This window comes from Mesoplodon mirus (assembly GCF_964341445.2).
Source record: "Mesoplodon mirus genome assembly, chromosome: 7".
Taxonomy (NCBI): domain Eukaryota; kingdom Metazoa; phylum Chordata; class Mammalia; order Artiodactyla; family Ziphiidae; genus Mesoplodon; species Mesoplodon mirus.
Genome location: NC_138983.1, coordinates 123,198,859 through 123,225,615, shown reverse-complemented (window position 1 = coordinate 123,225,615; position 26,757 = coordinate 123,198,859). Strand labels below are relative to the sequence as shown.

Here is a 26,757-nt window from a genome sequence, read left to right as displayed (position 1 = left end):
CAAATTAGTCTCCAAAGTAGTTGAACCAATTTACATTCTCACCAGTAGTGCCTGAGAGTTCCCATTGCACCATATTCTTTTTTTCCCAGTTTTATTTATTTAAAATGCATTTTTGGGACTTCCCTGGTGGTCCACTGGTTAAGACTCCTTGTTTCCACTGCAGGTGGCACGGGTTCAATCCCTGGTCTAGGAAGTTCTGAATGCCGAATGCCGTGCGGTGCAGCCAAAAAATAAAATAAAATTTTAAAAAATAATAAAATGCATTTTTATTGGGGTAACATTGGTTTATAACATTATGTTTCATGTATACATCCCTACAGCTGCGCCACATTCTTAATCCCAGGTATTATCAGACTTTATAATACTACCAATCTCATAGGAATGTTTTTTATTGTACTTTTAATTTGAATTTCCTAATTAATAAGGAGGTTGAACATATTATCATGTTTATTGACATTCAGATTTCCTCTTTTGTGAAGTACCTTTTCTCATGTTTTTCTCATTTTTCTATTAGATTCTTTCATTTTTGTTTATTTGGTAGGAATTCTCTATATATACTGGGTATCAGTTTTTGTCAATTATATGATTTGTAATTATCTTCACCCAGTTTGCAACTTGTGTCTTTACCGTCTTTATGGTAGCTTTCACGAAAAGAAATTCATTTTCACAATCTTTCCTTTTATGCTATGTGTATGTGTGTTTCTGCACACACACACACAACTGCACTTTATTTTATTTTGCTTTTGGCATGCACGCGTGAGGGTAGTCTTATTTAGGAAATTCTTCCTTATGTGGAAAATACAAAGATATTTTTTCTGGAATTCATTTGTGTATGGTATAAAGTAGGGGTCCTGTTCCATTTATTAGAATATGGGTACCCAATTGTCCCATTAATATTTATTGAAGGAAAAAAACTATCCTTTCAAACTGATTTGAAAACCATCTTGTTATATATCAAGGGTCTTTTAAAGTGTGGTTCTGCTTCTGGATTCTCTATTCTGCTCTTTTGGTCTATTTGTCTATCCCTGCAACAATACCACACTCAACTAAATTCAGTAGCTTTATCAGTCATTATATCTAAGAGGGCTAACTCCCCCACCTTATCATTCTTCTTCAAGAGTGGGCCAGGGGCATCCCTGGTGGCACAGTGGTTAAGAATCCTCCTGCCAATGCAGGGGACACGGGTTCGAGCCCCAGTCCGGGAAGATCCCACATGCCGCAGAGCAACTAAGCCAGTGCACCACAACTACTGAGCCTGCACTCTAGAGCCGGCGAGCCACCACTACTGAGACCATGTGCCACAACTACTGAAGCCCACGTGCCTAGAGGCCATACTCCACAACAAGAGAGGCCACCGCAATGAGAAGCCAGCGCACCACAACAAAGAGCAGCCCCTGCTCACCGCCAACTAGAGAAAGCCCGCGCGCAGCAACGAAGACCCAAAGCAGCCAAAAATAAATAAATAAATAAAAATTAAATTAAGTTAAAATTTAAGAAAATAAATAAAATAAAATTCTATTACTATTGGCCTTGAACTAGCAATTTTGGTAGCAATTCACTGCCACTAAGAATAAGTAAAAGAAGAATTAAATTTAATTTAAAAAAACCTAAGTGGTCAGCCATTCAAATAAACAGTAATGTGTTCCTATGAGTTACTTAACAGCTATTTTCCTATTAGGCTCTATGTTATATCCAAAACGCTATCACTTTGTAACAAAGAGAGGTCCATGTAATAAGACTTCCACACTGTAATCCCTAATCAATTCATCATATTATATCCATTTCACTTTATGAAAACATATATGTATCATGAGTAACCTTCTAGCCTTCTGGGGTCATATTTTCCTTAAGATCTAATGAAAGGAAATCAAGCCCCTTCTTTTATGATAGGAAATTCAAGTCTCTCCTGTATGTTTGAGGATTCCCATGAGGGACTTCTATGTTTTGGTTATTGTCACGTGTCACCTTTCACTGGTGATTGCTGTTCTACAGCTGCTCTCTGAGAACCACTGACCAGCTATTGCTACAGCTTTACCTGCTCACTTCTCTCAATGTTCCTTTGCTAATTAATGTTCATGCCAGACAGAAGGCATTGAACAAATTTCACGGAAAGTATAAATTACAACACACAAAAAGAAAACCTAAAATTACAGATTCATCATCAGAGCTCCTTCAGTTCATCAGCCAAGGGAGCTCCCTTTGGCCATTTTTTTTCCCCTTACATTCTCCTGGAATACCTATTCAGCTGAGTCCTTTCTTTTGTCTTCTACTCTTTACCAGACCCAAGGAGACTACCAGGAAAAAAAATATTATTTGACTTCAAAATAATTCTCTGAATCCCACCCCCCTTCTCCAGAAGGTAGAGCTTCATCCTCTCCCTCCTGGAATGTGGGCTGCACTCAGCAACTATCTTCAAAGAATTCTGAGTATGGAAAGGGAAAGAGTAAAAACTCAAACCTAAGTCTCATGCACCCACTAGATACAAATGCAAAATTAAATGGGAAACACAGATGGGGAAGTATACACTTGCTATATGATATTAAGAAATCACTGTTGAAATTTTTAGGTATAGTAATCATATCATGGTTATTGTTTTAATTTTTTTAATAGATACAAATGCAAATTAAATGGGAAATACAGATGGGGAAGCATACACTTGCTATATGATATGAAGAAATCACTGTTGAAATTTTTAGGTATAGTAATCATATCATGGTTATTGTTTTAAGTTTTTTAAGAGTCCTTACAGAGCTACATACTGAAATATTTACAAAAGAAATGACAAGCTGTTTGGGGACTACTACAGAATAATCTGTGAGGGAAGAGACCAGATGGGGGTACAGACGACATAAGAGTAGAGCAAACTGTTCAAGCTGGATGAAAGTCTATGGGGGTTCATTATACTAGTCTTTTAACTTGTACTATGTCTTAAATTTTTTATAAAAAATCTAAATACATTTCTGCTGAGATGTGCCCTCCCTCAATGAGAACCATTTACATTATTAAACAGATTACTTTGTATCTCCATTTGACTTATTTACATTCTGACTGCTTTTCTCACATTATTAAAAAATACAAGGGGCTTCCCTGGTGGCGCAGTGGTTGAGAGTCTGCCTGCCGATACAGGGGACACGGGTTCGTGGCCTGGTCCGGGAAGACCCCACATGCCACGGAGCAGCTGGGCCCGTGAGCCATGGCTGCTGAGCCTGCGCATCCGGAGCCTGTGCTCCACAGCGGGAGAGGCCACAACAGTGAGAGGCCCACTTACCGCAAAAGAAAGAAAAAAAAAAAATGACTGGGCTATCAAGTCAACCTATTTCACAGAAGACTGTAAAAGAATAAGAAGGCAGAAGGATATAACAAGGTACTTTAGAACTCTTAGAATAGTAGAGATGACAGTGTGTATAGGAAAAATAAATGAATGATTTGAACAGAGAGAACACAACCAAGATGAGTGAAAATATAAAACTATACACAGTCTCTAGTAATGAATTCCACTGCTCAATATGAATTGTGAGCTGGTGAGACGGAATGCAAAGTGGAAAAAGTTCTTCCACAAAAACTAAATAGGACTGGGTTCCAGGACAGCCTAGATTGGCCCTTAACCTAGATTAACCAAGAAGTACACTTAACTCAGAATTCAGAAACATCTCTCCCCCAACCCACATGGCTAAATTTGGAGAGAAGCAGCAGGCGGCTAGACGCTCCTCAGCGATATTAATTTGTTAAATTTCCCTTGCCTGTAAACAAAACCAGCAATTCCTCATACCACTCCGATGCGGACATAACAGAAAACACCACCCTAAATTACCGGCTTCCTGCTATTCCAAATCAGGGAAACAGAGGGAACTCACTCCTCCCAAGGGCACAAGCAAGGGTCCTAGATTCAGCTCCTCCAAGCCGGCTCCCGTTACTCCTTCGTCCTAAGACAGGATCATTCTGAAAATGAGTCATGGTCAATTACGCATCCTTTTTTGTGGTAAAATATACATTACATAAAACGTACCATTTTTGCCATTTTTAAGTGTATAGTTCCGTGGCATTAAGTACATTCACATCATTGTGCAACCCAAATTCTGCAACTTATTCGGGGTCCCCAAGGATTCTGCAGGCTGTATGTTTTCACTTGCACAAGAATATAGTTTTGCTCCACACTCCACAACCTTCCCATTTTCTAGGGCTCATTCCTAATGAGACGCTTATTTTCCATACCATAGAATGCCAGTGAATTCCATTATAACCGGGGTGCAAAACTTAACCGATTAAATTATCCTTGAAGACCAAGTTAAGTCTCAGGGCCTATGCATTCAACTTGGCAAGCTGAAAGCAACTATTGCATCTGCCTGCCTTCTAGTGGAACGAAGACTTAAAATCCCTTCTTTTCTGCAGACTTTTTAACGTATATATTAACTTTATTGAGATACTGCTGACATACAGAAATGATATATTTAAGGTGTACAACTTAATGTTTATACATATATATATAGTGGAAAAATCACCATCAAACGAAGTAACTTATCCATCACCTCTACATACCTCTACATAGTTACCCTTGTGTGTATGTATGTTGATTTAAGACCTATTCTCTTAGGAAATTTCAAGTACTCCTCTACTCAGTAGAAAATACTCAACTAGGGAGGAACTCTTCATTTATATCACCACCATTGCTATGGTTCTATCGGTAGCCATATAAGGTGGGGGGAAGGAGGGCTCAAAAGGTAAAAAGAAAAAAAAAAGGAGCCATATAAAATTAAAGACTTCACTCAAATAACTAAAACTCAATTAATTTTCACAGTAGATATACAGCATCTATCAATAGATATATAGCATAATAGCTTTTGCGTCATCAATAGATACAGAACATAACAGCTTTTGCATGAACGTGCTACATACGGCTTATCCTTGCAACCACCAACTTTCCACCATCCTTGCCACTTACTAATGTTTCAAGATAGGCATTCGAGTGTACCTAGGACTTTCACAGACTATCGCAAGGCAATCAATATGTCAAAACTTATTTAATGACAAAGCTGCACTTGACCACTATAACTAGCTATTCCTTATTTTTTCTTTAAGGCCTATACATGTTAAGAACATCAGTTGTGCCAAAGGAAACTATCAATTTCCCCATGAACTTGTCAGCTGGTTTACTAATAAAGGGATATATTGTTTTGTAACTGAGGAAACACGGGTGTCTCAAGTTCCATTCTTATCTCCTATGGCTAAGCTGCCAAAGAAAATAGGGTCTCTCTTACCCACACGCTCAGTACAATGGCTAGATTATCATGAACACTCAAGGACTACTGACTGGAGATTATCATCACGGTACTGGTTCATTCACCTCCTGAGTTTAATGCAGGGGAAGTACATCTGGGTGATCCTAAGAATACAGCTTGCAGGATAATTACAGCACAGACAGAAGAACCACCAAATGAAGAGCCCCAGCAGCACAGGAGGGGCAAGCTCTGCTAAACAAACATACTGATCATTTTTAAGGCTGTAGTTACATTTAAACCGATTTGCATTACAGTTCATTTCACAGAAATTACTTCCTAGACTCAGGAATCCCCTGTGAAATAGTTACCAGCACTACAAATTTAAATTTCTTATTTTGAAGCAGACCAATAAATAATGAACTAATCACTGAACCATCACCTCTTCACACAGACCTACATCAAACCAGACTGGCTTATCTCACAGGTTGCCAATTATTTTACTAAAAATTAACACATGCCCCATTAGGGGATAACAGAGAATTCTGCTACATAATGAAGCTACAGAACAGAGGATTAAAACAACAAGCTGGCCATTCCTGTGACACAAGATTCAAAATGAACACCAGGAGTTAAGATGCTCGAGAAAATGAAATGGTAGGGCTCAAACAGTGAACCTGGTGAATAAAGAGGCCAGCTGGGTGGGAGAAATCCCATGACATTAATAGTAGTATCTGCTTCCTCTGAACCGCTTTCTCAAGCCTAGAGTTTTCATCTCTCTTCTTGCATTAGAATTGATAACATTCCTCAGAGCCAAGTAAGGACAGAGACCATCTTGTCAAATTCTAGTTAGAAGCACTAAGCCAGGTCAAAGTCACCCTGTTAGTGACGGTTGTAACAGTCCTCAGCATCACAGTCATGGACATTAAGTGAACACTGATTTAAGATAAAGGCCCAGGCACCATAGCTATGGATCAGAGCAGCCCTTCCCAGAGATCCTGGCCTGAGTCAACCCGTCACCATCACGCGTCAGCCATCATGACAAGGTACCCACTGTGTACCAAGCACTGAGCTCAGAACTATGTGTAGTATGTAATTTAATCCTGACAATTCTTTGAGTTAGGTAGTGCCATTCTCACTTTATAGATGAGGAAAGCGAGGCTTCGAAAAGTGAACTTGCCAAAGTCACTCAGTACGTCACAGAGCTCAGATATGGATCCAGAGTTTGACTCAAGAGCCCTGTTCTTGGGCCTCCCTGGTGGCGCAGTGGTTGAGAGTCCGCCTGCCGGTGCAGGGGATGCGGGTTCGTGCCCCGGTCTGGGAGGATCCCATATGCCGCGGAGCGGCTGGGCCCGTGAGCCATGGCCGCTGGGCCTGCGCGTCCGGAGCCTGTGCTCCGCAACGGGAGAGGCCGCAACAGTGAGAGGCCCACATACCGCAAAAAAAAAAAAAAAAAAAAAAAAAAGAGCCCTGTTCTTAACTACTATAAAATCCTGTCTTCCAACCCGCTGTAGCTGGTACATGAGCTAAAACCCATGCCACTCTGAGAAGTCGAAAAAGCACTGGTCAGAAAAGTCAACAGACTTAACTTTTTCATCAACTCACACTTGCTACACTTGTGAATTTGAGCCTTCATTTACTCATTTAGTGAAGTACCACTGAACCTCTCTCCACTCATAGGTTGTTGTATAAGGTTAAACAACCTAGTCAACGAAATTATGAGGTAATTCTAATCTATAGTCCAGCGATTTCTGTCTGTAACTCTCACATTAGGATCACACTGCTATGTTGATATAATGGCCATATAATCGAGTTAGGATGGAATCTGAGATCAGCACAGAAGTCTTTTAGTCCAGTGGTTCTCTAGGAGACGTGGGTCACCTGCAGGCCCTTCCCCATTCCGATTCCTTGTTTTAGGGGGCATCTCTGAAGGAGATTTGTTGTAGAGACAGATGATCCTAATGCACCCTCTGGCTGAGGACTAAACTATCTACTGTGCTCTAAAGTACATAAACTTAGGAGTTAAGATATTCAAACCAAAATCCTTTCTCAAACACTTGCTGACCATTAGGCGCAGGGCAGCCAACTATTTACATTCTACAAACCTAGCACCGTGGCTGCCTTGCAGATAATATCTATTCAATAAGCCTTAGTTATTACTACAGAATCACTGTCTGGTGGCTTACTTGAATTTCTTGAATATAGAAAAGAGCAGCTATTCCAGAGCTCTGATAGTTCAGTAACTATAACTAACAATAAGCCCAACTTGCTTCTCTGAGCCTGTCTCCAGTTCTTCTATTCTTGACTTGTAAAGCAAAACAGAATAAGTTCACTTCCTATTTAACATAAGAAACTTAACCCACTCCTAATGGCATTATGAGCATTTAAACATTAGGCATACCACCTAAAAAAGAAAAAAAAAAAAAATCATCTTCCAGTCATTAAACGACTAAAGAACAGATGGTACAAAAAGGGTTGCATTTCAATAGAACTAGCTTTATTATTTTTTTTAAACAAAAGAAATGGTCTAAAAGCAAATACAGATATGTACCAAGGGATGGATGTGACCTGGTACTTACAAAGGAGCTGCTGTGTCATAAATGAAAACAGCATGTTAGGAGAAAAATAATTTCCAGGTGCTGTGTGCTTGAATAATCGGGAGATGCGAGTGCGCTGAAGGTGCTCTGCCAAAGCAGTCAGCGTGAGCCCAGGGGAAGAAACAGAAACACCACCAGAGGTCCTTCCAGACAACTACGTGGTGGCAGCATGAGAACTGGCATCAACTCACAGTCTTCTCATTTTCCCCATTTTCTATAATTTTCCTCTTCTTCTCATCTGTTTTTTTCTTGAAGATGTTATTTCGGTAAAACTGAAGTTCTTTGATGCTTTCACTAATGTCATCAAGTGCCCTACAAGCAAACATACCACGCTGAGTTGAAATGTCCGAAACCCAGAGGAGATGATCACCATTTTGCAAAGCGTAACTTTTTATAAATAACTTAAGAACAACAAGTACTACTGTGAATGAAACTATCTGACATCGTCAAGAAGTGGAACATTTCAGCATAGCAAACTTAAGTGCTTTGTTTTTTAAAAAATGATCTAAAAAAAAACAATTCTAAACTATAACAGATTAAAGTTTACCAAACTGTTCCATAAGATAGTGAGGTGTTCCACAGGGGGAAAAAAAAAAAAAAAGAATTCCGGGGTCAAATAAATTTAAGAAAACCTAGATTAAACATTTCTTCTTTTGAAGTTTTTTGCAAAGCATTTAATGTACTGATGTGTTATGAATTCCCCAGAGGAGGTTGTACTATATACACAGTATTTCTAAAACTTAATCGACCACCTGTGTGGAATGCATATTAACAGCTCGTGGCATGTAGCCTGGGAAACACTGCACAATACTTAATGACGTCCTGCACAAAATATAACCACGTACTCGAACGTAACTCGTGACTCCATCATCATGATGAACGTCAATTATCAGACAGTACCTAACCACAAAAGAGGATCTACCTCCTCTCTCGTGGTGATTTGTGCTATAATCAGTGGCAACCTGCCTCCATCTAACAGCCTTTCTTCTCCTCCAACACGCTGTTTCTCATCTGTCGTAGTCTGAGAAATCAGGTAACCAAGATTACTAGAACAGCGTGCAAATAAATCAATCTGCTCTGATTGTCAAGGGCCTCTTCTAGAGAACAAACTGCACAAACTTTAGTGCAAGAGCTTTAAGACAGTTATTTCTGTGGTTAAGGCAACAATTTTGCTTTCTTCCCAGGTCTTGGATAACCAGTGGAGAGCTGAAACTGTCAAAAATACAGCCTCTGGCTAAATCAAGGTACACCACATCTTAGCCACAATACTGAAATCCAAAAAGAGATTTGAAAACCCAAAGTTCTTCTATAGCCCACTATGTGGCAAAACCTGACCCATCTTGATGTGAGGCTATTTATAGTCATTAGTTTTGCCATTTGGTGTGAATATCTGTACATTTCACTGTAGAAACAGCAATGTGTTCGATTATGAGGGGCTTCCTCAGGCCTTGTTAGGGGTATTACTACCTTTCTAAACCCTGAAAAATCCTGAAATCCAAAACACATCAAGCCCCAACTGTTTCACAAGAGGTATCCCAGACCTGTGTTATTGTGCTGTAGGCCATGAAAGCCCAATAAAAAACATTAATGCCAGGCTCTTTAGAGCAGGGACTTGGTCTTCCTGTTTGGCTAGAACTGTACACGGTACACAGTAGGGGCTCAGTACATGGATGAAACAAATGTCAGCTGATACATCTCCCACCAGGTTTTATGTTCTTCCTCAGAGACGACAACGCCAAAAAGTAAAAGAGGACTCTAGATACACAAGTTCTTTAAATTCCTTGTGTACTTCAGCCTAAGGTTGCAGACATAAAAAGAAACAATCTGAAAAACTACAATGTGTCTAAGTTAGGCTAACTGTGTTGCACAAATGTACACAAAGTGTTCTAATTTTAAATGACTACAAATCCATACACTTTATGGGAAGAAAATTATACTGCTCATTACTAGAAAAATTAGACCGCTTCACATACCTACAAACTAAGTTATCTACAAGTTTCAAAACAGCAATAAAGACATTAAGACCATACATATCTCACAATGGAATGTTAGGACACTGACCAGAATTCCTGACAATCTTAGCAAAAGAAGGTTATCTTTATGTAGTTGTCCTTTACTTTTCCCCCAAGGGAACAGAGACATTATTTCAAGCAGTCAGGAATTCGGGAGTTATGTGCATGTGTCAGATGGGCAAGCACTTGGAAGGACCCAAGCTTACCTGTGAGAAGCAGCCTTCTTTGGTGCAAATTCATATTCTTCTGGATACCAGCGTCTACGTACAGCAAAAATGGAACTCTCAAAGGAAACCGTCTCAAATACACTGAATAATTACGTCCTTCAAGTAGTTTAATAATTTTGTAAAAGGCATTTAGGTTGTGACTATCGAGTTACCTCCCTGTCTGGGACTCCACCTTCCTCCCTTTCCTCTCTTCATACTATAGGTTCTCTTTGGGCAAGATCAACAATGTATAAGATTACTAAATCTGCGCACTCCAGCCCAGCCCTCTCCTGCGCTTCTGTCATGGATATCCAACTGCCGAAGGGACATCTCCACCTAAAATCCACCAGACACTTCCAATTCCACACACACATATGGTCATACTCATCGTCCTCAACGTCTCCCTTCCCCCATCGGCCAAATCTACTCTTCCTCTTATGTTCCCCTTTAAATTGATCAGTTCCATCATCCACCTAACCACCCAAACTAGCAACGCGAGGAATCACTTTATACCTCCTCCTTTCCCTCACGTCCCCAGTCAGGCACTCAATGCCATGCTACTGACCTTCTCAAACGCTCTACCTCCTGCTCTCTACCGCCTACTGCCATTTCCCGAGCTCCTTCTTCTCTCTCCGAGATGGTGCCAGAGTCTTGCTCATCTCCCACCTCTTTTCTTACCACCTTCTGATCAGAATGATCTAATCACATCACCTTTACCTTCCGGCTCCCGCCTATCTTCATACCTCTGCCCATTCTCTGGAAAGCTCACTCCTCACCCTAAATACCTGGAAAACGGCCGCTCTTCCTCAAATCTCAACTTGAAAGCTATTTTCTCTGTGAAGTTTTTGCTAACTCCCTATCCCCCTCACTCCAGCTGTCGGGTGCTCCTTCTCTCGTGCCTGCAATATTCTACCTGCACTTTTCCCTAACAGACGTCATCACACAGTACGCTTCTCAGGTGTGTTTTTTCCACATCTGTCAATTCACTAGACTCTAAGCACTTGAGGGCTTTTCATCTGTATGTTTCCAGCACATAGGCCAATACGTGGCACAGAAAATGGGTGCTCAATAAATTTTCCAGATTAGTGAAATTTATATGGAAGATTTTTGGTGTTCTTTCTCCCAATTCTCACCAGTTCAAGAGACAATGGGATGAGGAAGTTATACACCCACCTGGCCCCCTCAGTTCTACACCTTTATTCAATTACTCTACAAATTCACAAGGAAAACATGCTAAATGAGGCAGTCGAATGGATCCTAAATACAGCCCTTACCTGCACAGTTCTTTAACAGTGCTCACATCAATTATTCTATAATGAAGATGTTTCATGAACTGGGGCATGTATTTGTCAAGAAACTTCTTATCTGCATGAACTGAATTTCCTAGAAAGACACGAAGCATACCGCATCTGTGTATTTCTAGTAGTATACAAAAGGACATAAACATTCATAAACTGTATTTAATTGGAGGTGATTTTTTTAAAGAATTCAAACAATTCCTCAAAGCATGGCAAAACTTCGAAATTAGGTTTGAGTGTATCTGATTAGATTACAAGTGCAGATTTCAGAGTATTTAGACAGTTTATCTCATAATAAATTTGTAAGTGGCCTCTTTATGGACCAAAGGATGAATCTATCATTCTACATCCTTGAAATAGCGCTCGAATCTGTAACTTCTTTAGATAATACCACATGCACAGATTTCCTCCCAGTATCACGAAATCTACACCACTAACGCTAAACGGTTAACTGGAGATAAACTCGTAAGCAGAGAAGCATTTATTTACATTTCAAGTTTAATCAGCCATATCCACATTCACGTTTCCACACAGTAATTTATATTAAAAACACTAAGTTTTAAATAAGAACTTTAAAACAGACACCAGCTGCATTGGCCGGGGGAACATGTATACAATGCATGCTATAGTACTGAAAGTCAAAACTTTTTGATGACTATTTAAGGAAAATGTTAGTTACTATACCAGCTTACATATACAAATACAAACACACCACCACAGGACATTAGCCTCCCTTTGACAGTGGCAGTCCTTTCAAAACCCTAGCAGAACTGGCCTAGCTTCTTTAAAAGGTCAATGTCACAAGGGGAAAAAAAGATAGGTGCACATTTTAGATTAAGAGACTAAAGCGACATAATAACCAAATGAAATGCGTGAGTCTTGACTGAATCCTGGTTAAAAAACACATTTCGGATGTGGAGTAGATATCAGATGATGTTACTGAATTGTTTTTAATCGTCTTAAATGTGACAATGATATTGTGGTTACTTAAGAAAATGTCCTTATTCTTAGGAAATGCTGGGTGAACTATTTAGGGATGAAGTGCCATGATGCCTGCAATTTACTTTCAAATGTCCAAAAAAATAGACAGATAAACATGGCACAAGGTGAACAACTACTAGATCCAACTTTTCTGTATATTTGAAATTTGTCCATAATAAAAATAGGTGGAAAATTTTTATTGAGTTAATCTGGGTATCCCAGATCTCATGTCAGGTTTCGGGGCATTTTCCCCGATATTCATGTATAAATTATACAAGGAAAATTTGAGCAACAAAAGTAAGATGCATAATCCAAATCAGGGTTAAGTGGAAGGCACGATGATCCTGGCTGATCGTTCTGGAACCGCAGTCTCTTGAACCACTACGATGGAAGACTATCTACAAGGCAGACATAGGACTGGATTTTACCTGCAAGTGGACAGAGCCCCGGAGGAGTCTGCTGTCGTACAAAGGACAGAAATTCATACTCTGCCTGCTGCAGTGTCATTGTACTCTCCTTCACTGCTTTGGTTAGACCAGACTGCAAGAGAGAATCCCCAGCCCCACCAAGATACATGAAGTCAGTTTTCAAAGGCATCCAGATATGAAACTTCACTTCTAAAATGGGCAAATATAACCACAGATGGACCATTTACAGAGCTCAAGTTCACAGTGAAACTGCCATCTTGGCACCGATTTTTTTCTTAAAGAATCCAAGTCAAATAAGCTATGTTCCTGATTGTTAATAGCATTTCCACACAGTCAGAAAAGATGGTGCTCAAAGTCCAAGGATATAACCTCTGGGAAGAAACAACTTAACAGGAGAGCGGCATTCTCCCTTCTCTGAAAGTTGATGTCTAACCTTATCCAAAAGACTGACTTGAGCAATACTTGATAATCCGCAATGTGCTCGCGACAGACTGAATGCAGGAGAGGAAAAAAGAGGACATTCAGGAGAAGATGGTCTCGAGAGGTCCCAAAGATGAAAAGTGAACAAGCAAGCAGTTTCCCAGGCTTGCCAAGCAATCTTCCTCTACCCCTTTTATGGTAATGTTACCTTCCCATGATGCTCCTTACACCAATCAGACATGCTGTCCAGTAACTCATCTGGCTGTTTTATAATCAGGTTAGGACCCTGTGGATAGGAAAAGCTGTTACTCATCCAGAATCAATGGGGATAAGCTTGGTTTCTGAGTTTAACTGCTTTAAGAATTACATATATATACTAGAAAAGGGAAGAAAGATGAGGGACTTTGTTAACTCTAAAAGTGGTGCTCATTCATTCCAGCACTGTTTATGACAACAAAAAATAATGAACAAACACACACATAACACAACCGAAAACTGAAATGCCTATCAACAGAGGACACAGGTATCCACCAAGGGTCAGCAAACTACAGCCCCAGCCTGTGGCTTTTTTTCCTTTTAATTGCCAGCAAGCTAAGAATGATTTTTACATTTGTAAATGGTTGTAAAACAAACAAATATGGGACAGAGAGGTACGTGGCACTCTAAGCCTAAAATATTTAATATTTGGTGTTTTTTAGAAAAGGCTTGCCAACCCGACTGTGAAAAGTGTCTATACTGCCAAGTGAAAAAAGCAAACTGCAGAACAGTGTACACATGTTTATGAGTTCACTTATACTTGTTTTAAAAAAAAACACACATTGGGCTTCCCTGGTGGCGCAGTGGTTGAGAGTCCGCCTGCCGATGCAGGGGACACGGGTTCGTGCCCCGGTCCAGGAAGATCCCACATGCCGCGGAGCGGCTGGGCCCGTGAGCCATGGCCGCTGAGCCTGCACGTCCGGAGCCTGTGCTCCGCAACGGGAGAGGCCACAACAGTGAGAGGCCCGCATGCCACAAAAAAAAAAAAAAAAGTTGGGGAGTGGGATGAGACAGGAGAAGAACAGCACAAAAAAACAACTTACTATACATAATATTTTGCATAAAACTATACTGTTTACTTTTAACAGTATTTTCACATTAAAAAGTTCAAAAAGTAATTGGTGACACGTGAAAGATTAAATAAAAAAAAAAAAGTGATGCTGGAATTCTCAGCTCCACTTAATAGAACATTCAACTGTGAGTCAGACAGAATCCCAGCAGTAGCAGAAGCTCAACTTGTGGCATTAAAGCAAGTCACCTTCGGCTTAGTTTTACCATCTGTACCATGGAGATAACAGCCCCCCCAACCCCTTCCCTCACAGGGATGTTAACAGGATAAAAGAAATTATAGATATGAAAGTTCTTTGAACTCTCTGGGGAAAAAAGATTCTCTAAATCCAAGGTATGATTACTACTAAAGCGGTAAAAGTACTTTGCAATTAGTGAGAGGAATGGCAAGAATTTGACTAAAATATGCCTGACAGCTACAACTAACAAGGAGTTTTAGCCAAACAAGAAAACTGGTGACGGCAATCTCCATGAAGAAGCAAAAAATTTGCTCTGATAACCTATGTTTTGTTTTGTTTTGTTTTTTTTACTGAAGTATAGTTGATTTCCAATGTTGTGTTACTTTCTGCTGTACAGCAGAGTGATTCAGTTTTACATACATATACATTCTTTTTTATATTCTTTCCCGTTCTGGTTGATCTCAGGATATTGAATATAGTTCCCTGTGCAATACAGTAGGACCTTGCTGTTTTGATAACGTTTTTTAAAAAACCGAAAACCTCATGTTGCAAAACACAATTCTAACAAACCATGATGGAAAAAGCCAACGACTATCAACTTAAGGCTATTTAACTTACTCTAGATTCCAGTTTGGCACACTAAGCTACTTACAGAAAAATTTCCAGGTGGGATATCTGTTCTTCTAGCATAAAACATTTTCCTGAGACTCGTATACAAGAATAAAACATATATTCCACAGAACTGACACTTCAGTGCTAACTGTCCCTTAGCAATTTTTTTTTTAAACATCCTTATCCTCAAAAGAATAAAGATGCAGACATAGAGAATGGACTTGAGGACATGGGGAAGGGGAAGGGTAAGCTGGGATGAACTGAGAGAGTGGCATGGACATATATACACTACCAAATGTAAAATCGATAGCTAGTGGGAAGCAGCCGCATAGCACAGGGAGATCAGCTGGGTGCTTTGTGACCACCTAGAGGGGTGGGATAGGGAGGGTGGGAGGGAGACACAAGAGGGAGGAGATATGGGGATATATGTGTATGTATAGCTGGCTCACTTTGTTATAAAGCAGAAACTAACACACCATTGTAAAGCAATTATTCTCCAATAAAGATGTTAAAAAAACAAATCCTTATCCTCATCAGACTGGGTCTATTTACAAATGTCACCCTCATGGGCAGCTGTATGACTACAGACCCAAATTTCCTCCAGGGTACATATCAACTAACTGGTCCATTAAACTGTCAGTATTTAACATTATATCAACAGTCTAAGGGAAAAACTCTTCTTCAGACAAGGGTAAGTAGGGCTGGTAAATAAACACACTTCTCTTCACTATTCATATCTAGGAAATTCCAAGTGACAGGAAAAAACAACCAAACCTAAAACTCAAGGTTTATATAAAAGTTTTTTTGTTTGTTTTGTTTTGGAAAAAAAAAAAGAGGTAGTTGCTACAGTGAGATACAAAGTCTCATGATTCCCCTCCAGCTGATGTATCAGGAGGTACTCCAAGATGTGTGCCTGGTACTCCATGAAAGTAGCAATTCATCTAAAATGGTTCCTCCCCTCTCTTACCTAACCAGGAAAATAAGTAGAAGTCTTAACCGTAGACTTGTGAAATTTATCCAGTGCCAGTAGCACATCAATCCGACCCTCTGGAAACTTATTTTAACAAAACTGTCTTTCCCCAAAACATCCCTACTGTGTTCCTATTCTAGAGTTTCTCACTACCTCCGAATACTGCTGACAGAGTTATTCAGGGCCCAGAATTTCACCCTCTACCAATCAGACGTTCTCACATGCTTATTAAATGCTTTGTGAGTGGCCAAAAGGCAACAGGTGTGTTTTATTTGTTTTGCTTAATGTTTCAGTTAAAAGCAGCATGTTAAAACCTTAATCATGCCCAATATGTCAACAGGAGGATATTTTATGATTCTGTATCAACAGAAATTCTAAAATCTTAATATAGATCTAGACGAATCGCATGTCCTAGCTGAAAAGGTAGAAACTGGATATATGGAATTATAAGCTAAGCTATATATAAGCTAAGATTATAATATAAAGAAGTCAACTTTGGCATGAGTCACCAATCCTGGTGGGACCACAGTCGAGCACTTTACTCAGACTGCTTGGGTCAAACTCCTGGCTCTCCCAATAACTAGCCAGGTGGCCTTGGGCAAATTACCCAACAACTGTCTGCCAAAGCGTCTCTCTATATATAGTGAGTATAACAGTACCGACCTTATAGTTGCTGTGAGGATTAACAGTGAATACATGTAAAGCACTTAGAACTGTGCCTGGCACACAGTAAGCTCTTAGCAAATGATAGCATTTATAGTTCCTAATTTTTGGCAGTACTAGGCTCTGAGATGGATTACTTTGGTTCTAGTACCAAGCCCACCATGACCTAGAACATTATTTTGGACCTTAATCTACAGGGACCTCAGTTTTCTTATTTTTTAAAGAAAGAGATGGGGGGGTGCACCAATCTTTAGATTTCCAAAGTACACTCTAAACAGTATGGTTGTATTACAAGGCATAACCTACTTCAGCCAAAATGTTGAGATCAGAGTCAGTTATCAGACAGGCCATCTCAATAATCTGGTCCTTCTCAATGTCCAATCCTGTCATCTGCAATAAAAAAGACATCACACACACAAAACCGTCTTTCTGGCCTACTGTATCCAAGTTTATTTAACAGGACATCCCTCAAGCATATTCAATTTATATCCCACAGCCAGGATAAAAGAGACAATAATGCTCCTTGAGCAAGTCCTCAAGGCACTCATTATGAGTTATTTATTCAATAAACATTTACCAAGGGCCTGCTACATGCCAGGCATCACAGTCCTACTCTGGGGCCGATGCAAAGTAAGCAAAATTGAGTGCTGACAGCATTCAATTTTGGAAGAGTTAGATAACTAACATTACTACATCTCTGCAGAGTTTACAAAGTTTTTATGTTACTTGCACCACTTGATCTTCATCACAATCTAGTGTTACGATCCCCATTTCATATATGAGAAAACTGAGGATCAAGGGAGAGGGGAGTCCTTGGCTGAGTATGGAAAACCTAAAGGGATCAGAACTGGGTTGTAGTCCCAACCCCGACCTTCACTAACTGCGCGACCTTGAATGAGCTGAGTCCTCTCTCTGGGCCTCAGTTTTCTCCTTTAGGGAACGTGGGGTAAGGCTGAGTCATCCCGGGAGTCCCGTCTAGCTCTAACGACCTAGGGTCCTGAGAGACTGGGGAACTGGGGTCTAGCACAACCGCTGTGCGCACCCCTACCCCCGTGACCCTGAGCCCATCAGAGGGTTAGGGAGGTCCACATCTGGGCGGAATTGGGGGCTAGGGCAAGCCATATGGATGACTCCACCCTCTGGAAAAGAAACCCCACAGTCCGGCACAGTCCCCAACACCCGCAGGACTCCTGCCCCACCCCGACCTGCCCCGCGCCGTCCACAGCCGGGAGGCGCTCACCTGCCACACCTGAGACCCAGACACTGCTACTCTCTCCGGACAGGTTCGGCTACTCTGTCCCACGCGCGAAACCTCATTCGCCTCCCCTCACTCCCCGCCGCCCTGACTTACCTCCAGGTCTACCCAGACCATCCGCTGAGCCATGCTCTCCCCCGCCGCCATGGCTGCGCCAGCTTCACGGACACCCCAAGCCCCGAACGGCCCTCGAGTCCCACCCACACCTCGCAGCAGCCTGGAACCCAGGGAGCCGCCTAGCATCACCCGGCACAAGCCGCCACGGCCCCAGCCTCTCAGCCGGCGCTGGCGCAGGCGCGATGGTCACTAAACGTCGCTAACCCGCGGGGAGGTGCAGGAACAAAAACCGCAAGTTCCAGCATCCAGTGCGCCGGCTGGCCCTGAACAGTCCGGCTTAGCTGCCGAATGGGATGATGGGAGTTAGAGTCTTGTCTGGTGTTGCGCCCGATATCCCCGCCCCCGCCACGTGTTTTCGGATGTTACTGGACGCGCATGTTTTTCAGAACTAAGTTTATTCGTTTCCAGGAGTTATTTCCTGAATTTGGATTAGTTGTAAATCGTCTAGTTGAGGAAGAACTCTCTTAGTTTGTTAAGTCGAAAAAGACCTGGTTACCGTTTTTTTTTTTTTTAATGTATCTTTTTTTCTTTTTTTCCCCCTTCTTTTTACTTACTTGCAATTCCACACACTGGGTATTTTTCTCATTTACATGAAACTGCAGGGCGGTGTGCTTTTTTTCAGTCCAGAAGACCATTTCCACTATCAACAAGTCCTTTAGAAATCCTTAAATGAGATCTTATCCAAGAGATCACTTAGCACGCTGTAGGTGCTGACTAAACGTCCCTTTCCTTCATAGGCAAAGGGTTGCTTCTTATTCCTTATACAGGGGCTTGCCGTGGCCTGTGTTTCAGTTCAGCTGTTAGGTGTCAGTGGTAATGACTTCCTAGTCCACCCTTACAAGTTCTCAAGGTTAAATCTCGTCCGTGTATAACGAATCTATGCAGCAAATTAAATTAAAATGAACTAAAAACAGCTTTGCTCGCTCTGCAATCTGCTTTGGTTTTGATCAAAGTATTTTTAATCTCCTCCACTAACAGCTATCGTTTCCATTATTTCCACGAGTAGAGATGGCCACCAACAAGATCTTTCGACCCTGGAGTATCAGATTGCATTGAGTCTCTTAAATCTTTGGCTATTCAGTGGCAAGTCGGGGTGCTGAGTGCGACATTGTTACAAACATTTGGTCTCAGCCTGGAATTATACCCTCTGTGTATTTTTCTGAAAGCCATATTGCCACTAATTACAGAGCTGGTGGTCCATTCATACCTGGTGAGCTGGTTTTGTGAGAGAGAAACTTTGTTGCCTAGTAAGAGCTGTAAGAATAATGCAGTGTCCGGGATTTCACCTTCAACTTCTCTGGTATACCCAACCCACCACCTGCCAGGTCACAGAGGAAATGTCTTCTAAGTGTCATCAAATCGTATGCAGTTTTATGTATACACACACACACACACACACACAATGGTATATATTCTAACTGCACTGCCTGATGAGTCACATTGTTTTGCTTTAGCTTTTTACTCACTTGTAGCCTACTTTATAAGAAATAGTCTATAAAAAGTAAAAAAAAAATTAATACAAAATAAAATACAGAAAGTCTACATTTCTTCTGTAGTTTTTTCTTTGTTTTAAACTTGATTCATAGAAAGTAGAATCAGTTGAAGTTTATAAACTTTTATCAATTGTGCTTTTTGTCCTCTGGAAGCACTGATATTATTTCTTTAAATTTTCAAAGAACACCTTTTGTTTTCAAAGTTACTACTGGAACATTGATCAGTTTTATTACAAATTACAATTTAGGAAATGCTATTTACATGAAAGAACTTGTATCCTGAAAACTTATGATCGTAATTTAAAAATATTGGGGAGTTAAAATTATGTGTGGACTTCTTTGAAACAAGTTTTCATAGTAATGTACTTTCATTTTAACATAAAGACACACTTTAAATGAATGGTATTATAATGTAAGGAGATTTATAGTTTATTGGATTTTGTGTATAGTAACATTTGATTGGTAATCTTAAAGGTTATTGTCCCAAAGCAGAACAATGTACGCATAAAATTCACAAATCGAAACCATGTAAATAAGAGGGAGGGCAGGGAGTTCCCTGGTTAGGATTCTGGGCTCTCACTGCCATGGCCCTGTTTCAATCCCTGGGCAGGGAACTGAGATCCTGCAAGCCGCGTGGCCAAAAGGAAAAGAGGGAGGGCAGACAGAAGAACATGGGGCTCTAGAATCTGAAAGCAGCCTTGTCCCACGGTGGACTCATTTCGTTCCCTTTTCCTTTCACAACAGAATTTATCTTAAAGCCACACCACTCTGCTCAGAGACTTTGCTTTTTCAATTCTGTCATGAACCTATAAAAACTGCTTTTGTTAGTTAACAAGGGTAGAATGCCGATAAATCTTGTTCTCTAAAATCATAGACTATGAGAAACTTTGCTGTTTGAAGTCATTTCAGAGAGAACAGCTCCTCTTAAAGAATCTGGGCCATGTGTGTCACTTTGACACAGAGAAGCTACCTCAATTTCCAACCCAGGGGCAGAGATTCAGATAAGAGGTTTCCAGACACAGCATTCCACATTTATCTTAAATTTATAGTTTCTAAGGAAACAGGACCTGAGTCAGCTTTTCAACACTGCTGGTAGTCAGACTGTGATGTTTCTGGTCCCTCTGGGCTTAAGGTCACAAGGGTGGAGGTGAGCACAGCAGCTCTGCTAGACCCCCACTTGCCCAGCCTCAAGGGCCCCAGGTTGTTAGAGGTAGACGGGACTCTGGGGATGATTCAGCCTTACCCCACATTCCATGAAGAAGAAAACTGAGGTCCAGGGAGAGAGAGGATTCAGCTCATTCAAGGTCATGCTGTTAGTAAGGATCTGAGTTGGGCCTACAACTCAGTTCTGATCTGTTTGTAACAAGACATGACCAAGGCTACACAAACCCTCCCCTTATTTAAAGATCACTACTTCTTTTTTAAGTGTTTTTTTTGTTTGTTTGTTTGTTTTACTTTGTGTGTGTGTGTGGTAAAATATACATACATAAAATTTCCCATTTTAACCATATTTAAGTCTGCAGTTCAGTGGCATTAAATGCATTCATATTGTTGGGCAACCATCACGACCATCATTCTCCAGAACTTTTTCATCTTCCCAAACTGAAAATTCCATACCGTTAAATACTAATTCCCTATTTCCACCCATGCCCCTCTCAGCCACAGGCCACCACCATTTCACTTTCTCCCCCTGTTAATTTGACTATTCTAGGTACCTCATATAAGTGGAATCATACAGTATTTGTCCTTTTGTGTCTGGCTTATTTCACTTATCATAATGTCCTGAAAATTCATCCAAGTTGTAGCATGTATCAGAATGTCCTTCCTTTTTAAGGTCATATAATATTCCATTGTATATATTTACCACATCTTGTTTATCCACTCATCACTCAACAGACACTTTGGTTGCTTCCACCCTTTGACTACTGTGACTATTTACATGGATTTTAATTTTATTTTTTTCTTGCTGCTTTCTTATCCGGACTTCCCCAGCCCCACTTTGATTCTCTCACCTCCTGAGCAGAGATTACTGAGATAATCAAACCAGAGGTAACCCCTACTTCCCCTGGTTCTTCCTTAGAATCATCCAAGCCCTATTTTCATTTATTTATTTTAATGTTTTATTTATTTTATTTTATTTTATTTATTTTTGGCTGTATTGGGTCTTCTTTGCTGTGTGCAGGCTTTCTCCTAGTTGCGGCGAGCGGGGGCTGCTCTTCGTTGTGGTGCGTGGGCTTCTCATTGCTGTGGCTTCTCTTGTTGTGGAGCATGGGCTCTAGGCACATGGGCTTCGGTAGTTGTGGCGGTGGGCTCAGTAGTTGCGGCGCGTGGGCTTAGTTGCTCTGCGGCATGTGGGATCTTCCTGGACCAGGGCTCGAACCTGTGTCCCCTGCATTGGCAGGAGGATTCTTTTTTTTTTTTTTTTTTTTTTTTTTTTTGCTGTATGCGGGCCTCTCACTGCTGTGGCCTCTCCCGTTGCGGAGCACAGGCTCCGGACGCACAGGCTCAGCGGCCATGGCTCACGGGCCCAGCCGCTCTGCGGCATATGGGATCCTCCCAGACCGGGGCACGAACCCGTATCCCCTGCATCGGCAGGCGGACTCTCAACCACTGCGCCACCAGGGAGGCCCGGCAGGAGGATTCTTAACCACTGCATCACCAGGGAAGCCCCCAAGCCCTTTATTTTTTTATTTTTGCTGTACGCGGGCCTCTCACTGTTGTGGCCTCTCCCGTTGCGGAGCACAGGCTCCGGACGCGCAGGCTCAGCAGCCATGGCTCGCGGGCCCAGCCACTCCACGGCATGTGGGATCTTCCCGGACCGGGGCACGAACCCATTTCCCTGAATCGGCAGGCGGACTCTCAACCACTGCACCACCAGGGAAGCCCCCCAAGCCCTATTTTTAAAAGTCCTTCCCTACTCCCTCTTAGGAGAGACCCCTGGCTCCTCATGTTAATTGTTACAGCAAGTTCATAAACCTAACGTTGTTACAACCATGTCCCCAGTGAGCTTTATCTGATATGCTTTATCACCATCCTATTAAACTTGACTTTAATCTCCAGAAGACAATAATTTTTATACTTGTAGAGGACTAGCACAGAGCCATATAGTAATGGTAGTAATACTAGCTAGTAGTCATTCTGTTTCTCTTTGCATCTGAGCAAAGGTTAAACAAAACCCACCATCACCACCATTATTTCTTTTTGCCTTTCTCCCTTCCTATTTCATGTTATCAGTTTCTCCAGGTTTGGGGTTGGTTTTCTCCATGAGCTTTGTAGGCAGTGGGTCCTGGAGGCTATTGGACAACAGAGACTCTTTGGTGAGGGAAGGTCTGGTATCCTTTGGGGCAGCCCTGGCTGGTTGCCCAGCAGCAGTGCAACTGGGTACCGAAGAGGGTGCTCTGTGGTCCCCCCACCAAGGCCAGTCTCCTTACCCTGCGCCTGAGCCAGCCCTTCCTGATTAGCATGAGTAATCTGATCCTTGCTGGTTATCTAGGGTTTCCTCACACTCCCTGAAAAGTACCTTCTGAGATGTTTTGGCCTCATCCGCCCAAGTGCCATAAAAGTTAATAGATTTTTCATAGATATCTTGAACTCTTAAAAAAAAAAAAAAAAAAGAACAAACCTGTAAACTGTCCTACAGCTTTTAAATGTCCTATAAAGCATTTTTAAATAGGCAGTAAATACCTCATGAATACCTGTTTGGTGATAGTATCTCTTCTTTTCCTGCTTTGTGATACTTTGTCTTGAGAAATGTTGACATCAGGTTCACTGCTGATAACTGATAACTGTTGTTTACTTCCTTCTAGTGATATTGGGGAGGAATAAAGGATGACAAATCTTTGGCCTTTTACACTCTATCACTGTAAAAAGTTCAAGCCAAATATAAAATATGCCTTGTAGGTCTTCCCTGGTGGCGCAGTGGTTAAGAATCCGCCTGCCAATGCAGGGGACACGGGTTCAAGCCCTAGTCCGGGAAGATCCCACATGCCGTGGAGCAACTAAGCCCATGCGTCACAACTACTGAGCCTGTGCTCTAGAGCCCGCGAGCCGCAGCTACTGAAGCCCGCGTGCCTAGAACCCATGCTCCACAACAAGAGAAGCCACCGCAATGAGAAGCCCAAGCACCGCAATGAAGAGTAGCCTCCGCTCGCCGCAACTAGAGAAAGCCCGCGCACAGCAACAAAGACCCAACGCAGCCAAAAATAAATTAATAAAAAAAAAATACACCTTGTACAAAATGGACACTCTATAGGTTTTCATGAACTTGGATGTTCATCTTATCTCAATGTAGCCCAATAAACATTTTGTATGATACATGATATTTAATACTGACTACTTAGTATGTATCAAACACTGTGCTGGAATGCCAAAGGAAAAATACATTTATTAAGCTGATATTATACCAGACACTAGAAGTATTTAAAATATTAATGGTTCATTTTAGGTTTAGAGTTGTAATTTTGTTGTTGTTGTTGTTTTAATAAATTTACTTATTTATTTATTTTTGGCTGCATTGGGTCTTCGTTCCTGTGCACGGGCTTTCTCTAGTTGCAGCGAGCGGGGGCTACTCTTCGTTGTGGTGTGCAGGCTTCTCATTGCGGTGGCTTCTCTTGTTGCAGAGCATGGGCTCCAGGTGAGCGGGCTTCAGTAGTCCTGGCACGCAGGCTCAGTAATTGCAGCTTGCGGGCTTTAGAGCACAGGCTCAGTAGTTGTGGTGCACGGGCTTAGTTGTTCCGCAGCATGTGGGATCTTCCTGGACCCAGGCTCGATCCCGTGTCCCCTGCATTGGCAGGTGGATTCTTAACCACTGCACCACCAAGGAAATCCCTGTTTTTTAGTTTTTGTTGTTGTTGTTTTTGCAGATAAGGACACAGCTTTAATTTTTCCATCTGTAAAATGGATGGTACGAAGACTAAATAAATACATAGAGAATATCTAATACATTATATAGTAGGTGCTCATTTAATGTATTTTTGTACAAAAATCAGGAGATACAAAATTTAATACAAGGGAGATCATGCCAATGCTTTAAAGAATTAGAGAGTCATACTAGAATATAGGGGGAAATGATTCATTTTGACCAAGGAGGTGCAGGATGGAAATTGGATTAGATCCTGAAAGAAGAGAACTTTGACAACACATATTATGGGTAAGAAAATCCCAGAGAGATAGAACATCTTGGATCTAAGCAACTAGAATGGTTAGCCTTTATAGTGAGAGAGAAACCAGTTGAAGAGAACAAATTACAGAAAGAACAAGTAAGAGTTGATGAGTTCCGTTTTGGAAAGGTTGAAGTTTCACTTTGGACAGGTTCAAGTTGCGATTCAAGGGGCACAACTAAGTTGAGATATCTAGTAGGCTGCTGGGACAAGGGCAGTGATAGAGACATGCACTTGGAGGTCATCTACATAGAGGGAGTAGCTGAAGGCTAGGGGAGAGGAGACTGCAAGTTGTCTGCAAAATACCTTAGGTCCATGCCAACCTTGAGGATTTTAAGTTTTTACACATTTAAACATCTAATTAACATGTAAAGAGGATCCTCAGCTTGATTTGTATATGTTGGCACCTATTGAATAAACTGGTGAAGCAAACCTACCAGAAGTTTGTTTCTTGGAAGGGTAAGGAGTATCCTGGGAGAGAAATCAGCTAACAGAAAAAGCAACCAGAAACAAAGAGCACAGTGCAGCACAAAAGCTGACAAAATAAGAGGAAGAAAAAGAAGAATTCTGACAGAACAGCAACTATCAGTAGTAGATCTGTCTCCTGGCTTATTCCCTACTTGACTCATGTCTAAAGAACAGAGAGGTATTCTAAAATAGCTTTTTCAATAAAAAGCACATTTAACAATGGTATCACACAACCCTACTTGAGTTCTCTGCTAGCACACACACACACACAAAGCAAAACTGAAGCAAGACAGTTATAGAGATGGGGAGCAGAGAGGAATGTTTCTTCTCACTCCTGATATTTCCTTCCATGGGGAGGAAGTACCACTGGCATAAGAGTCCTGGCCTCTTGTACCCGGCCTCTTTTATTTCTCCATAAAAAGTGGGGTAAAATTTCAAGATTTAGGGCAGATGTTAGACATGCACAACCCAGCACAACAAAGGCAGTATTTTGGGAGTGGGTGGACCTGTTTAGGAAGCATTGAAATACCTGGGTAGGAGATTTTGCAGAGAGCTGGGGTCCTGTGTTTTTCAGGCAGAGAGCAACAGAAAGTTGTTTCCTTTTCTCAGTGGGACCTCATTTGCACCCATACAACTGTTGAGATTTAACCACCTCCCTGTGGTAACAGTTTACCTGGTGATCTCTGTATTGATAAAAAGCTTAAATCAAGTAGTAATTGTCATTGCAGCCAAACAAACAATTCTATAATTTTGAATAGTCCAATATCAATGCCACATTATTGGACAAAATACTGTGAATATGAATATTCAGTGTGGGCCATGTATAATGAAAAAGAGAATAGGCTTTGGAACCATACTAGCTGAATTCAAACCCAACCTCAGCTCATTTCTATCCATACATCCTTAAACAAGTTGACTCTAATCTCTCTGAGATTCATTTTCCTCCTTAAAATAGTAATAGCAGGACTTCATTTGAAAAGTTACTATAAAAGTTTGAGGTAATATGCATAAAGGCAGCACAATGCCTTGCCCATGGTGGGTGCTTAATAAATAGTATAAATAAATCATTGTTATTATTACTTAATAAGTCCACTCCACTCACCATTTATAAACATGGATCATTTCTGATCATGTAGGCAGTGTTTGAGAAAACAGATTGTGGCAGAGACTGATCATTATCTAGCAAATATGTAGCTATCTTTAGAAGCATCTTCATTAATAACATGTTTCTGGGTTTTAACAGGGCACTTTGCCATCCTTGTGGCTAGGTATAGACATGTGACTAAGTTCTGGCAAATGATATTATGCAATTTCCAAAAGATTTCTTAAGGGAATTGATATAAGTTGGAGGTGTTATTTTACCCTTCCTGGTTACCTGGAATTTTGATGTGGTGGTGAAGGCCCAGGTTCTCTCTTGGAACATGATGTGATCTTGAGCATGGAACTAGTGGTGAGGATGGTGAAATAGAAAGATGGGAGCCACCTTGTTCTCTCCATGCATGGTGACTTAAGGGAACTTCCATACTAACTAGAAACTTGGTATAGGTGAAAGAAAAATCCCTATTATGTTAAGCCACTATTT

The 26,757-nt window shown here is 41.1% G+C and overlaps 1 protein-coding gene across 1 annotated transcript; it reads right to left on the bottom strand.

Moving 5' to 3' along the window:
- Positions 1 to 7,688: 7,688 nt before the first annotated feature.
- On the bottom strand, positions 7,689 to 18,240 carry REXO2 (RNA exonuclease 2). Its single transcript, XM_082627954.1, has 7 exons — positions 18,035 to 18,240; positions 16,990 to 17,073; positions 13,364 to 13,441; positions 12,736 to 12,847; positions 11,303 to 11,411; positions 10,029 to 10,082; positions 7,689 to 8,122 (listed from the first exon to the last, which is right to left on the bottom strand). Exons 1-7 carry the CDS (start codon positions 18,179 to 18,181, stop codon positions 7,993 to 7,995), a joined length of 714 nt encoding a protein of 237 aa, XP_082484080.1. The 5' UTR covers positions 18,182 to 18,240; the 3' UTR covers positions 7,689 to 7,992.
- Positions 18,241 to 26,757: the final 8,517 nt, after the last annotated feature.

Excerpts from the sequence above, each read along its gene's own strand:
- REXO2 (XM_082627954.1), bottom strand. The coding sequence starts at position 18,181 with ATGCTAGGCGGCTCCCTGGGTTCCAGGCTGCTGCGAGGTGTGGGTGGG. Across the intron at positions 17,074-18,034 it reads TGGTCTGGGTAGACCTGGAG|ATGACAGGATTGGACATTGA; the intron begins GTAAGTCAGGGC and ends TTTTTATTGCAG. Across the intron at positions 8,123-10,028 it reads AAGAAGGCTGCTTCTCACAG|GGCACTTGATGACATTAGTG; the intron begins GTAAGCTTGGGT and ends GTTTGCTTGTAG.